We start from the raw sequence: 14,929 nt of genomic DNA, 5'->3' as shown, positions 1-14,929 counted from the left end.
TCATATATTTTAAAATATATTTTATCTTTTAAAGGTTTTAGCCAATTAAGGAATACAATAAGGGCAAGTGGTAGTGGTAAAACACACCATTTCCCAAGAAACACTACATTTAAATATCCAATAAATAAATATGTATATATGTGCCATCAATCAACAACGACATTGCAAGGAGCAAAACACAGCATTGTTAAAACAACGTGCAGTGCAGACAAGGCACAAGAAGACTAAAGAGGTCACTTACAGGCAAACGATGTCCATACCTCTTCTGCCAGCAATGTACAGAGGTCTATCCAACAGCCGATGGGCTATATATTTGTATTTATATGCGGAGACACAATGAAATATTTGCTTATTATATACACTTTTACCCAGAATGCTCCACAGAAAACGCACTGAGTTTGTATCCAATAGTCTTCTGGCGTTAAATAAAGTGACATAGTTTGTATGCGGTACACTTGCCAAATAACATCTGGTAACTCGGCAGCATTTGTTTAACAATCCTTACTGCTGATGAGAACCCTAAGGTCAAAACCAATTGAGGCTTTGATTGATTAAGCTAGTGCTGCTGGATGCTCCTGGAAAGTCAAAGCCAATGGAGAACCTTTTATTCATATACATGGAGACAGTGAATAATTCTGCTTATATATGCTTTGTAATATATTGGGGTTAGAATTTTGTAATGATCGAGGTTTGTAAATTATGCAGTCACAATCTAAAGGTTGTAGATCACTACATATATGCATATCAACAAGGAAAATAATGGATTTTTTATTCTTGTGTCTTCTAACAGACAAGGCCCTGTGTTGTTCATTCAGGTGAGAGCTTATTGAGACTAATTGCGTCTTTTTTGGGGGGAGAAAATGCGAATGCAAAACATGGTCCAGAAATAAGAAACTTGAAGAAAATTTTTTTAAGTCAAAGTAAATTAAATAACTTGAACCAGGCTCAGGCTCATAAACGGAAATAAGCAATTTATCACAGAAAGCAGAAACATTTCAATAGTAAAACAAAGCAAAGGGGGGGGGGGGGAAGGGAAATAAGCCAAGAATTATATAGCGCGTGGCAACAATAAGAATAATAATTTCAGAAGTGCTTTTGTACCGAGGGGTTGGATACTGAGTTTAAACGAGATACAAGATCGTTCCAAGTGTAAGAAGAGCATCGTTGGGACATTCTTCACCCCCCCCCCACCCCCGCTAAATTAATTGCTGAGGTTTGGGTGGTGGGAAGAAAATAAAAACCCAGTTAAAATATTCACGGAAAGGTTCGGGATTAATGTAATTGTGAGCTTACATCTACAAACACGCGGCGCTGTGCCCCGTGCCTGCCTTTGTCCCCAGACCACCCCTAATCTACAGTGCGCCGAATTTTCGGTGTTTTTGCAGCCGTTTCCAATATTGTATGGACTTTATTCAAATTCCACGATTTCTGTGACCCCCGTCCCCCCGTGACCTCTGTCACAAAAGTGCGGTCCTTCAATTTGGATATCGCGATGCAGCGTCGACTTCAGCATTGCCAGCAGGCTTCATCAACGTTGTGTTTTGTGCATTTTTATTCATACACAGTCCATTCATACGTATGTGTGTATTGTTGTATATTCATCTATATGTATTGCATAAGCTACACACACATGCACATAAACCAAATTGATAATTCGTTTCAGCTGTGGTGGCAGGTGTCATTGTCAAAACAAGCTTGTCACATTTTTAAAATCTATTTTAAATATATGATCCTTATGGCGGTACTCCTGGGTACCAATACAAAATGGCCGAGGCAATTAAATATTTCATTTCTGGGACACTTTTTTTTCCAGGGGTGTACTTCATTCCGAGACTGGGTTACCAATAAATCCAAAATCAGTGCTACTCCACGATGTCGAAACGCCAAGCATCAGCATAAAACATCCGTTATCGAAAAAAGAAAACTTTGAATAGTGCATCGTGAGTACAGCTCGTCGAGATGAGTCGATTTCCGCATCGCCGACCATCAACAGACTAAAAATCACTGCGTCACGGACATTGTGCGAGAGCCGGGGTACTATGGTACCCCAGGGTACCGCTATGAGGTTCATATGTTCAGAAAATTTCCTAAATTGCATACCGTGACCCTTTCATGCATTGATTATTAAAATAAAGATCACTTAAAAAACATTGTTGGTTGAAGGTGATTTTGGGAGTCAAAGAAACCCCAAAATGTGTTTAAAATGTGTACATATAATGTTGTAGCAGTCATATATTATATATCATACCAGTCCATCAGAGTGTGTGAAAGGGCTATGTTAGATCAAAGTAATTTCATTTAAATGCATTGTACCACCTGGTGAGGCTGCAAAACTTACTGACAAGTCAGCACTGGTTGTACAATGGTTGTCCTCATGATCCTTGTCATGGGAATGTGGATTTTCCCACCACTGGCCCAGGACTACCCCACGCAGCACTTCAAAGAACACACAAAGCAAATTGTTTAAATTATGCACTAATGGTCACAGTGAGGCTGTCATTGCTCAATGTAGGGCTCCGGAGTAGCACTCATGACCACATAAGCCATTGCCTACGAACGCATCACCCTGAATGTGCCTGATCTCGTCACATCTTGAAAGCTACTCAGGCTTGAGCCTGGCCCATACTTCGACAGGAGACTGCCTGGGAATACCAGGTGTTCAAGGCCTTTGCAGATCGTGGGTGTCATTGGACCACCGCTTCACCACATTGATCAGTGTCGGTTGAAGTCGGGTGACATAGACGTCGGTGGTATAGAGGTACAGTACAACGGCGGATCATTCCGCACCGCCTTTCTGCTGCACAGCACCTGCAGCCTATAACAGCGTGGTGGTGGTCGCCCAACTTGGCTTGGCTTCCGAGATCTGACGAGACTAAATTGCATTCTGGGTGATCTGGTCATAGGCCAGGGCTGGTACAATACCAGCTACTTGTAATTCATTCATGTATCCATGACAACAATCTGGGTGCTCCAGTATAAATTCGATGGCAAATTAGACCCCGTTCCAAATGAGACACAAAATAACGCAATCACAAGCGCAATGTAAAACCAAAAAAACTGTGCATATGCGCGCGTGTGTGTGTGTATGTGCGCGTGGGAAAACGGCGTGCAGTTTTCTCTCCGCGGATGCTGGGCACGGCGGTGGCTCGTTACAGCTTCTCGGCGCGCGACATGCGCGAGCTCTCGCTCTCGCAGGGCGACGTCGTGAAGATCTACAGCAAGAGCGGCGCCAACCAGGGCTGGTGGCGCGGCGAGGTGGACGGCAGGGTGAGGCTCGGCTGGCAAAGCCGCCACTTACCCCCTGGCGATAGCGGTGCCAGGCGTAGGCAATGTCCGTCCGGTGCTGGCCGAGCTGCATTGGTTTCCAGTTGCCGAACGAATACGTTGCGAGGTCGCGCTCATTACACACAAAGTGCTTGCCAGAAATGAACCACGATACCTTGCTGATCTCGTTAATGAGCATAAATCATCACGGTTCTCATCGCAGCAGCGGCTTTTGGCGAGCCACTGAAAATAGACGGTGACCGCATCGTACGTGTTCAGACGTGCTTCTGCGGCCGTCTGGAACGCTCTCCTTTCCGATATTAGCAAGCGACTGGAGCTGTGCACTTTTAAATTATATAGAATGAAAACTAATTTATTTAGAACAGCTTTTTGTGTTATGTTTGTTGTCCTTCCCCCGCACCTCCGATTCTATTAGCACAGTTGACTACGCACGGTGCGAAAGATGTTCAGCGTACATACAAACGAAGCAAAAGCTTAGGACCACAGCTTAGAGTGCAAGGAGCCACAGATTCATGGACGAAATGTGGATGCACCAAAAACCAGCTGGAATTCAGATCCGAATGAAAAGTAAAGATAATTGCTTAGCAAATTAATGTTTCTCATCTCTGTCTGGTCTGAAGCTCTCTTCTCTCAGTTAACTATATCTTTGTATTTTCTCTACATCATCTCTCTCATTTCACCATATTTCTGTCTCACCTAGCATCTGTCCTCTCATTACACCTCTTTTTTGGCCACATCGATAAAGAAAAGTGGACAAATTAATTTGCATCTGAATTACGATTCTAATTTGCAGACATACTATGCCCCAAGTACAAACACCACTCAACGATAATCCTTCATCGTCACCAACATCTTTCAGGTGTCTGAAATGTGCACACAAAATCGCATAACTGCCACACCTGGATAAAGTAAAGAACCAGACTAAAATGTAATGACCAATCCATCGCCACAGAGACCAAGTTGGTAGATGACGTACCAGCGTGTCTTGTAAGACTCCCACCCCCTCGGTGGATAGGAGGTGGCATTACAGAAATTGGCTCCTAATCCGTCCATGTGTTTTTTTTAGTGTGGATTTGCTCCAGATACAGGCTCCTTCTATATGAAATATCACTCATTAAAAAGGAATTAGCCTCACATCCTCATGCAGTATGTTCATAAAATATATGTCATGAAATTCACCGAGGCTTCTCTAGCTATACTGCACTTTGTTGAGCTATCATTTGTGGTCAGGTCACTTTTGCAAAATAAGTGAATACTATACTCATTGTTTTTTTTCGGTAAAGTCACGAATGCGGAAATAAAATAAAATTTAAATAAATAGAGTAAAATTAGATTAAAATAAATCACGACGTTTCGAACGCAACACAAGCGCTCATCATCAGGTGGAAATGGGGTAAAACACATAGCAAGGGAACACACAGAGGGACACCACGCACATAGCACATTAGAGAACGCCAAACTGCACGGAGGGCAAATACAGCAAGAAGATGGGAGACGCGAACTCAACAAACCTTAGAAACTTAATGTGATGCAAACCAGTCGGCCAACAACACAGTTAGACACTAACCTGGTTGACCACGTATTTCAAAAGACTGCTACATCTTTTGTTCTCATCCTCGGGGCTGAACACACCAACGTAAACAGAGGACAAGGACTCGTGAACAGACACGGGGTCCAAGAAGATACATACACAGAGAAGACACACAGGGAGAGATGTTTTGGGCAGCACAGAGGGACAACCAGAGCGACACCACACCAAGAGACATACACACATGGAGAGGCACACGCAGAAAGACGCCTGGAGGAATAACGTACAGGGACATACGTGACTTTACCGAAAAAAACAATGAATTTAGTATTTTTTGCAGTCACGGAAGCTTCAATTCTAGATAAGTGAATACCTCAGTGGGCTTTGTCTGGTAGGATGGGGGGTGGTTTAGTTTAATTTGTGTTTGGGTGATGTGTTTACCTTTCTTGTACTTTTCACTCCTATCGTGTTGTTGTACTGTTTGTTGTAGTAACGTTCTTACCCGTCCCGAATGGACATCTGTAAACAAGAGCTTTATAGCTCATCGGATTGCTACAGTATAAATTAATATTCTGATTCTAATATGGGGTCACTGTCATCTTAGCATGTGGAATTGTGTTTCCCAACTTGCGTGCCAAACTCTTCATCTTACCTCTATGTTCATATAACTGCTGGATTTCCGCGTTCATTATAATAACCGTGGCCATTACAATTAACTGCGCTCAGGCTTTGACCGGTTATTAAAATCATGTATTAATATAAAATTGTCTTCCTCTGTATTGTAACTGCTGCATTTCCATGGACATCATAGTAACCGTGCCGAGACAGAACCAAACAATGGTTAGCTGGACCCACAAGATAACTGAATCTCGCTTGGAGCGAAGCAGGGCCAGGGGCAGTGCTAATGACGTGTTCACTGCATGCGAGGTCAGTCAGTTCAACTCAAGGAGAGCATCACCGCGTCATCTACGGGCGTCTCGACTTGCTCAATGTGTGTGACGTCTGTCACACACACAGCGTCCGCACACATTATCTGCTGTCGGTCTTAACTCGTTCATCGCCTTTGTGATGTCAGTGGCACGCCTTGGCTTCTCCAGTGGAAAAAAAAACCCAATCTGGTCCCTACTATGATAGTCCAATGAGAAGTGGTTCATCATGTGGAAAATTATTGAAGCCAAATAACTCTAGAAGCATATTTCTAAAGTAATAATCCACGTGTCAATGGAAAAAAAAACATGCTAACTCCAAATATAGAGGCGTCATGGTCGGAATTGAACCCATAACCTCCGCCATACCAGGCGAGGTAGTTAACATCTCACCATCTAGCTGAGCACGGCTCGAGTACAGCTTGGTTGTGTAGTGGAATAGAGGCACGGTATTTATCTTTGGGTGTGATATAAGCATGTGTGGTTGTGTTTTAGGTTGGGTGGTTCCCATCGACCTACGTGGAGGAGGAAGTGGTCTAATGGAGGATTGTTGCTGCGCTGGTGAAGTCTCTTGGACTATGCTTTCGTCAATTTGTGAAAAATCAAAGCAACCCATCGCGACGTGGCCCATTGATTGTTTCCCTGTGGTAATCCCATTTGTTTTGTTGCAGCTGCTTTACATTAAAAAAAACATTACAAAGTAACATTTTCTACCCCTGGGAAACGTGTATTTACAAAGATAAATGTTTTGGCATTTCTGTAATTGATACGTTACATTTGCATAATGTGCGTGTTGATTTACACATACCACCGTTTATTAGGGAAATGTTTAAACCCCGTATATAAAGCCTTTTTCGACGAAGGAGAATGATGTAAAAGATGATAACTGTTTAAACGCTACTCACATAAATTATGAGTACATTTATATTTCATTTGTAATGGATGGAAAGGGTTTGGTTTCGTTTTATGGAAAATTATTATTTTAGATTACCTGCAAATTGTTTTAATTGATGCAAACTTATTGCACTATAAAGGTTATGGTGTGCCACGTTGCTGTGTATGCAAAAACTATTCTGGTTATGGTACTAAATTGTGATTATAAATAATTACAAAGTAAAAAAGCATAACATTAGCTTCACCAATGAAATACATTTTTCTTAGAGTAGCAATTTTAGTTTCCGTGTGAAAATACAATTCGTGGCAATACGATAGCATGAGATGAGCGATTCAGACTTCAAACGCATTCCCTGTTGAGGCTTAACTTGTGAACACACGCATACATTTGATGGGTATCTGATATGGATACGTTTGTAAGCGATACATTTGGCTTCAGGTTTTTCATACAAGCACTAGGCATTCATGTGTAACTCTCGCCAACCCTGATGGCTAGTCAATCAAAGAGTCAAAGGCCACGCAAAGTCGACCTTTCCCTGTTAAATAAAAATATTTAAAATGTTAAAGTTAGCTTACGGTGGCCATGTTAGCTTTATAATCGTATTGAAATGTTCTGCGTATGATTACGTATTAAACAAAGTGTAAGTTGTCGTACAGAAACGATGACAATGGAGGCGAGAGGGGGCTTGCCTGGGTCTCCGTTAGCACATGTCAATTTGATGTACAGCTGTTGGTGTGCCTCAAAGTCCTATTGAGTTTGTGTCAATGCAATGAAGATTTATGCAATGCAGGTACATCGCTGCCCCTCACCCAAGTCACAATATGCTAAATATGGCACCGTATTGATACAGAGTGCTTTGATTCTGGTATAAGGTGTTATTGCTAAAATGTGGCCATTTCGTCAAATGGTTGGTATATATTGACTTTTGCTTTTATAACCGCTCACAATTTATTTGGCTTTCAATGCTGTCAACACATTGATCATTTAGTGCGGAATACACCGACGTAAATTTTATGACAACCAAAACAATATGTTGGCCTCGCTTTGGCAAATGTTGTTGCATTTGCCCGCTTGCAGATACACTCGTGTTGCATTCAAGCGTACAGCAAACGCCGCTGTGAGGGTTACCACAGCGGAGCGCGGTGTGACTTCCATCGTGCCGCGCGTTTTGTTCAGCGCGGTGTCCGACGTGAGCTTCGCGGCTCATTTCCTGAAGAAGGTCCCAGCACGGCGCGCGACACGTCGGACATCGCGCAAACAACACGCCGTCGCGATCTGAATAATACACACCGGGGAGATAAATGCGGAATGCCCAAAAACGTGGGGCTTTGGCGATGCCGTGGGAAACACAATAAGTGCAATTTATGCTTCAAATTTGGAAATTCAATTGGGAGAAACAAAGATCTCGGCTAATTGCAATGCGTTGTCATCACAAAGAGCATTACGTAACGGCGGCACACACGTGAGGGACAATGCAGGTGCTCGGTGGGTTATGACCCGAGTGTGTTCATAAGAAGTGGAGGTAGCTTAGGGAAGGCCAGTCTAACACACAATAGCAAGTGGGTTTGTTTTTATTTGCTTGCAATCTCATGTCTGCTTGAAAGAGGAATAAACAGCCACGGTGTATATTTCAGACAATAACACGCAAGTGTAACATGCCTTACAGCAAGCTACGATATGCCAAGTTTTTAAAATTCTGATTTATGATAACTTGACAAAATATGCCACTCCCATTACAGGAATCGCCAGAGGGCGATCATGTTAAATATCTGGAAATATTTGTTTTTATGCATATGGCTTGGTATAATCCAAGGACTAGTTTGCTATGTATCTCCTGGGGATAAATATAAATACACACACATGCAAAGCAATGGTTGTACACATCCTGGGGTGTTACCGATGTCTATACAAATGGATCCTTTGTGATTTTTTCTACTTTTTCCCCCGATACTATTTGAACATTGCTTGACAAACTTTCCATTGGACACCTCTCGGAGAAAAGAGTGCAACATTCAATGTTATATCCAGCTATAGAATCGTTGATTTCCAATGCGGTAACACTGATATTGTTTTCTTTCTTAGAGCTAGGATATTTTAGAATTTGGTACAGAAACCATTAGGTCAGTGCACATGAGAAAGCCTCGTTTAACCGCGGGTGGATGCCCAGACTCAAACATCGGCGGTGCCGGGATCAATGCACTGACAATGATGTGAGCTCAATGAACCATATGGCCAAATCTGTAGGATTTTAGGGCCCTCATTTGTAACTCGAACTACTTATACATCTACACCTTTGACCTGCATGAAGTCACTCTGCCCTCTGTGGTTATTTACACGTCATGGAGTGGTCTGTAGCAAAATGATTTTATGCAAAATGTCAATAACTCGATCAACTTTATAGCCAGGTGTGAACCTATAGCTGAGACAGAAAACATCTCTTTTGTAAATGTGGGCAGACTGTTCACTGAAAGATGGTGCATTAAATTTTAATTTAACTGAAACGTTTGAAATATATTTATGTATTTATTTATGCTTTTAAATTAGCATCGTGGTGTTCGTTTGTTGCTTTCATGAACTCTGTCTGGATGGTGCCGTGGTGTTAATGGTTAGCGCACTGGACTTGAGGCCCAGAGGTCACCGGATCCATCAGCCAGCGCGGCAGATGAAACAACAGTGCAAATTTCTTAAACTCTTGCCGCAGCTATCCGCCCAGCAAGAATACATGGGTACAACACAATCGATCAGCAGCAGGTCGTGTGTGGTGGGGGTAAAGTGTGGGTACTCTCACTTCTTCGAAGATGTCTGGCCAGCATTGCAGAGTGGGCCGAAACACTCTCCAGAAGGGCTATTTAGAGCTCCCTCGAGTGCAGGCCCGTCCGTTAGCAGCGGCATGAGCACGTAGTTGCAAGGCTACACCTTTACCGTTGTTGTAAAGCACGTTCAAGTGTGCGCAGACTGCTGTTACAGCACAGTGTAACGTAGTGGAACTGACTCGTGCTGTACATTGTAAGACGAGACCTACTTTATGGATGGTACAATGCTTGCACTAAAATGTATCACTTTTAATAAGTTGCAAGGCAAGTCTCGTGTTTATATGTGTAAAGAAAAGTATATGGTAAAATGTAAAAATCTATTAAGAGTTCTGTCAGCTTGAATTTGTCACAATTAAGCCTCTTCTAGGTGGCAGTTCAACGAATTACCTGTATATAAATGCAGCTCACTCATCAAAACATTAATTAAAATGTATTTCTAGTAAATAGGAAAAAAAATCCTTGGGCCTTTTTTCTAAATGTAAGATGAAAATAGAAAACGTTTAAAACAAACGATTTAAAACAAATAAGACCATTAGCACATTCCCCAGAGAAGAAACACGGTTTCCATTTAAACTCTTTAAAGAGTATCACAGAGCATGGCGCTTTGTGTCTTCACTTTAAAATACAAAGTCCAATAATGTGTGAATGCTACAATGAGGCATTTGAACACTACATCTGTATTCTTCAACACGTGCCCAGCAATTTATCTACATATAACGTCTGCCTTAGTGAAAACATTTTACTCAACATTGATAAGTGATTTTTTTTTAATATATATAATGCAGCAGCTGCCTTGGGGTTCATATTTTAAAGGAATGCCTGAAAGCTTTGTCAGTTTTTTCCCGGCTTATTTTATAGAAAACATTGCAAGCATGGGATAAAGACGAATCAACAACAATGGCATTGGTATAAAATGATCCAATAGATAATTTGATCTGTAAATCACGTGTAAATACAGTAAGTGGTGTGCGTATATCCAGTTAAAAGCTTTAAACTTCCATAGTTGCTTTGGGATTCATATAAGTTGCAATTCTGGAAATTTGAGAGCCATATATTTGATGGTAATAATTTAACATTTTCTTGGTGTATGTATATATTTTTTTTACTTTACTAAGGACAACATTTAAACAAATCCATTACTACTATTAATTCCATGGGAAAATGGTTTTATGTTTTTTTTATTTCTTCCCTTAAATGTCTCATCTCTTTCTGACATTTGTACAAGCCTTCAATAAAAACAAATCATTTGTTTATGCAAGTTCCCAGCATATTTGAAATGCCTAAAACTGCAGGTTGTACAAAATACATACTGGTGTCAAAAGTTCTACTGTACATTTATGAAACTTACTTATATCTGATGTATCAATGATGGCATTCCGGCAAATCAAATAAACCGTTGTACAAATGCTGTGGCTGGCTCTCGTTCTCTTGCTCAATAGCGGACATTCTGTAAATAACAGGTGTTGTTTAATCGCAACCCAAACTCTGGGCAATATCACAAACCACTGGTCTGCGCCCCCTTCAACGGACGAGGAATAGCGAAACGACACGAACTCTCTCCTGAAGCCCTCTCCTAGTGAGCAGATCTCGACGTCCGCATTCAGCTCCTGGCACATTGCTGCCATACGCAATGCCAGAACAAATGTGTCCTGAACTTTGTGTAGAGTATTTCATTTTATATTTTATGGGAAATCGTGTAAAGTGTTCCTACCCCCTCCAACGTACTGATCTTACAACCAGGGTAAAGATGGATGTAGCCTTACAAATGCATATATAAAAACAGCGAATGAGAATATAATGAAATTTAACAGGTTAACGAAGGCATGTAATGTCAGAAAGTAACATGCAAGTTTACTAAACAATACTAAACCGTCAAACGGGACAACTTGAAAACAACAATGTGTACCGATACATGAGAATATGAGCGGGATGGGAATTCCTTTGGAATCGCATCGCGGCAATGTGTCTGAATAACGGTGCAATTGGTGCGTGCTGTCAGGGATGGCATAGGTCAGGAACATGGACACCGATAGAGAAAATGAACAAATGTTGGAATGTGGACGAAATGTTACCTGCAGGATTTGAACGAATGCGACCACATGAGGTCAGTGGAAAGAGCAATGTCCGTTTCGCAGCTGTTTCTGACACCTGTGGCATTCATTTCGAACAGGTGTGGGTGCCAATACCCAAAGCACTGTTGTCCATTCTGGTGGACCTCAACACACCCTGCGGTCCGTGAGAAAACTGTTCTGACCAACACCCCCCCCCCTGTTCCCTCTTTATATTCTCATGCTATGGCTTTCACCCATCCCCCGATCATTCAATCCATGCATCATTTTACTCCCATCAAATTCACTTTCACCGAATTCACGCATCACAGATTCCCCCTCCCCCCCCCCCCCTATTTCATTCGCCTCGTCTCCACCATTACATTCACATGTTGTGCCGTTGTTAATTCTGGATAAGGTGATGATATATAAATGCATTAAAGATAAGAGGCGTTTCTCTTGGTGTGTCCTGAGATCCGCCCGTGGGTTGCCGCCACCGCTGGTTTTGAGTGAAAGGCTGTGATGCACCTGCCTGGGTAATAGCAAACAAAACAGTTCACAGGGAAGCGAATGGATGTTTCGTTTTATTTCAGTAAAATATCTTCGCCTCGTTAACAAAATTTGACGCGCGGCACGCTTGCTTGCAATCCGGCAAAATTGCTTCACCTACGTACCTGTGTACAGTATTTGAATGTGAGCCATAATGTGCAAAACCTAAAATAAATAAAAACATGGCTCTACCATGCACTTTACATATATATGGCGACGGCTGATTTTGTAAATCTTTGATCTTCTCACGGCATTTATGAAGTTAGTTGAGGCTCAACGTTGGTTTTTGTTCTACATGAATGTCTCCGAAAATGTGTACGAATTTGTGTTCTTGGCCATGGTGGTATGATATTAACTCCTACTTCTTCCAAGACGTCTTAGCCAGCGTGTAAGAGACCACAGTAGCTTCCAGATGGGTCATCTCATAACTCCCTTCTGGTAGAGGCTGTTTTGCCAGCAGTGGCGTGTGCAAGGTAATTGCAGGGCCGCACCTTTACCATGCGGCGACGTGATGCCAAGCATCACATTTAAAAACCGGAGCTGCTAATACTGCCACCTCATATCATGGTGCAGTGGCAAAATCCCTGGCTCTTACATCAGTGTCGTGTTCGGACACTACAAGAAAAATAGTTAATGAACGGCAGAGCAATGGGAGTTGGGTGAAGACTTTGAGAGAGACGTATTTGGCAGGAGAGAGAACTCGAGGTGGAAGGGGAGAGTGAGAGATGCGAGAAAGAGACAGAGGGACAGGGTTGGTGGAAAGGACTTGGAGAGGATGGAGAACATTCTGGAAGGTTACTGGCGGTGGGGGGGGAGTAGAGATTTTCCTTTGAGTGTGTTTGTTGCTGGGACAATTGAGTTCACTTGTGAGGACGACTCGAGTAAATTCTCATTCACAAATCCTGCCTCAGTCTCGCCCCCCCCCGCCGCCACCCAGGTAGAGAGAGAGACCGCCGATTTGTTAACAAGTGGCTTGAACCCGTTGCGTAATTTCTCTGCGTACGCAACTTCTATTCAAAGCTTTCAACAACCATACAAAGAGTTTCGTACGATGAACACATACAATACGGTGTTGTTTTATATGTACAGCATATTGTGATTATAGCATTCGGTATTGCGATATAAACACCACTGTATATACAATATAATCATAAAATACACGTGCAGCTCACTGATCAATGCGACTGTTATGAATTTAAAATATAATGTAACCATTAAAGGTTTCAACAAATATATTTTGGAGTGTGACTTAACGCTGCTCCGCTGCTATGTTTATTTTGTTCTGGGCTTGGTATAGTCGACAGTAAAACGCGTTTGAGAACGTTGAGTAAACATGTGGATGTGTTTCAGTTTTCAGTTTCATTTATTTAGGTATAGCCCTGTGAGCCATTCGGCTCTTGAATCGGGTGCAACCACAACAAACAAAAAAAACAAAAACGCGAACAAGAACAACATCTTAAAGTGACTATGTGTTGACTGTGCAAACAGAAAATCCATGGAAAAAAAACCAGCAAAATATTCCTGAAAAAAGCACCGTAAACCAACGCTGTGTGCAAAAAAATCCCAGTGGGATGCAAGTCAAACAATAACAACAACCACAAGAAAACTTAGATTAACGCCATCAGTCTAACTCCGTACTACAACAAAAAAACATGTCCAAACCAAAAAACTTTTCGAAATCACCAAAAAATAAAGCCATAATTGCAACGTAACAGTGATCATAGGGACTGTGACCGAATTTTTACAATAAACTACATAACATGTAACACCAAACCCTAGAGCCATAGCTGGCTGCATGAGTTACTCCACAACAACAGAAGCATCAGTCGGAGTATCAAATTTTTCAATGCACCTTTAAGATCAGCACGCTAAATCAAAATACAGATAATACTTTGCAGCGTCATCCGGAGCGAAACATTTCATTTTATTTTACGCCAATGAATAGCAGTGGCAGCTAGGGGTGTACAACTCCTCTAGAACAGTTTTGAGAGAAGATCTCATTGGTAGCGATTTAAGTTGCAGTTTATTGGCAATAGCATTCCAGACCCTGGAGGCATCAATAGCAAAGGCCCTTCCTCCAGTTTTTGTACGGCAATAGGGAATGTGAAGCTGGTAAATGAGCGAAGACCTAAGGTCAAATTTGTTCTTTGAAACAGAGAGGAGATCCAGCAGGTAGTTTGCGGATTTTTTTTATAAGTACATCGTGAATAAATAAGATCTGGTGCACAAGCACCCAATGTAGAGATCACAGTGGTGAGTCCTATATGGGCAGTTCAATGTAAATCTTAAGGCCGAGTGATAGATGGAATCAAGCTTCTTCAGTGCAGTAATTGGGGCTGATTTATACACGATGTCACAGTAGTCAAGTAGAGGCAGTATGATAGCTTTATCAATTCCAAACGGAACATTGGGGGGAAGCAATGCTTGTGTCGATACAGAAAACCAATTTTTATTTTTGTCTTTTTACCAATATAATCAAAGTGATCTTCAAAATTCAGTTTTGAATCCAGGATGACCCCAAGATACTTATAGATCTTGACTTGCTCTATTTGATAATTATTTAAGGAATGTAATTGGGGAAAAGTAACTTCATGCTTTAGTCCCGGTGAGAAGCATAGCACTTTGGTTTTGGAGGTATTCAGGACTAGTTTAAGAGCAACTAGCTGATGTTGTAGTTTGTTGAAATCACCCTGCAGCTTAGCAATCATGTCATCCGGAGAGCGGCCAGCAGTAATCAGTATCGTGTCATCTGCAAAAAGATTTACCCTGGAATGATCCAGGTCAGTGCCCAAGTCACTGACATAAAGAGAGAACAAAAGGGGGCCGAGGAAGAAACCCTGTGGAACCCCTTTTGCTATCTTAACACTGTGGAGGTAACTTTTGCT

At 41.9% G+C, this 14,929-nt stretch overlaps 1 protein-coding gene across 13 annotated transcripts in view; it reads left to right on the top strand.

The window, feature by feature from the left end:
- LOC116953091 (guanine nucleotide exchange factor VAV2-like) overlaps positions 1 to 10,853 on the top strand; it is a 232,420-nt gene extending 221,567 nt beyond the window's left edge. For all 13 annotated transcript variants that reach the window (XM_032972920.2, XM_076074863.1, XM_032972932.2 and 10 more), the window contains 2 exons: positions 3,113 to 3,267; positions 6,235 to 10,853. In XM_032972920.2, coding sequence (XP_032828811.1) covers positions 3,113 to 3,267; positions 6,235 to 6,279 — 200 coding nt within the window. In that variant the 3' untranslated portion in view covers positions 6,280 to 10,853. The remainder of the gene's footprint in view (positions 1 to 3,112; positions 3,268 to 6,234) is intronic.
- The last annotated feature ends 4,076 nt before the right edge of the window (positions 10,854 to 14,929 follow it).

Source organism: Petromyzon marinus, chromosome 50 (assembly GCF_048934315.1).
Source record: "Petromyzon marinus isolate PM22_M1 ecotype Great Lakes invasive population chromosome 50, UKy_Petmar_22M1.pri1.0, whole genome shotgun sequence".
Classification (NCBI taxonomy): domain Eukaryota; kingdom Metazoa; phylum Chordata; class Hyperoartia; order Petromyzontiformes; family Petromyzontidae; genus Petromyzon; species Petromyzon marinus.
The sequence above is the reverse complement of the archived record's forward strand: the minus strand, read 5'-3'. Positions and strand labels throughout refer to the sequence as shown.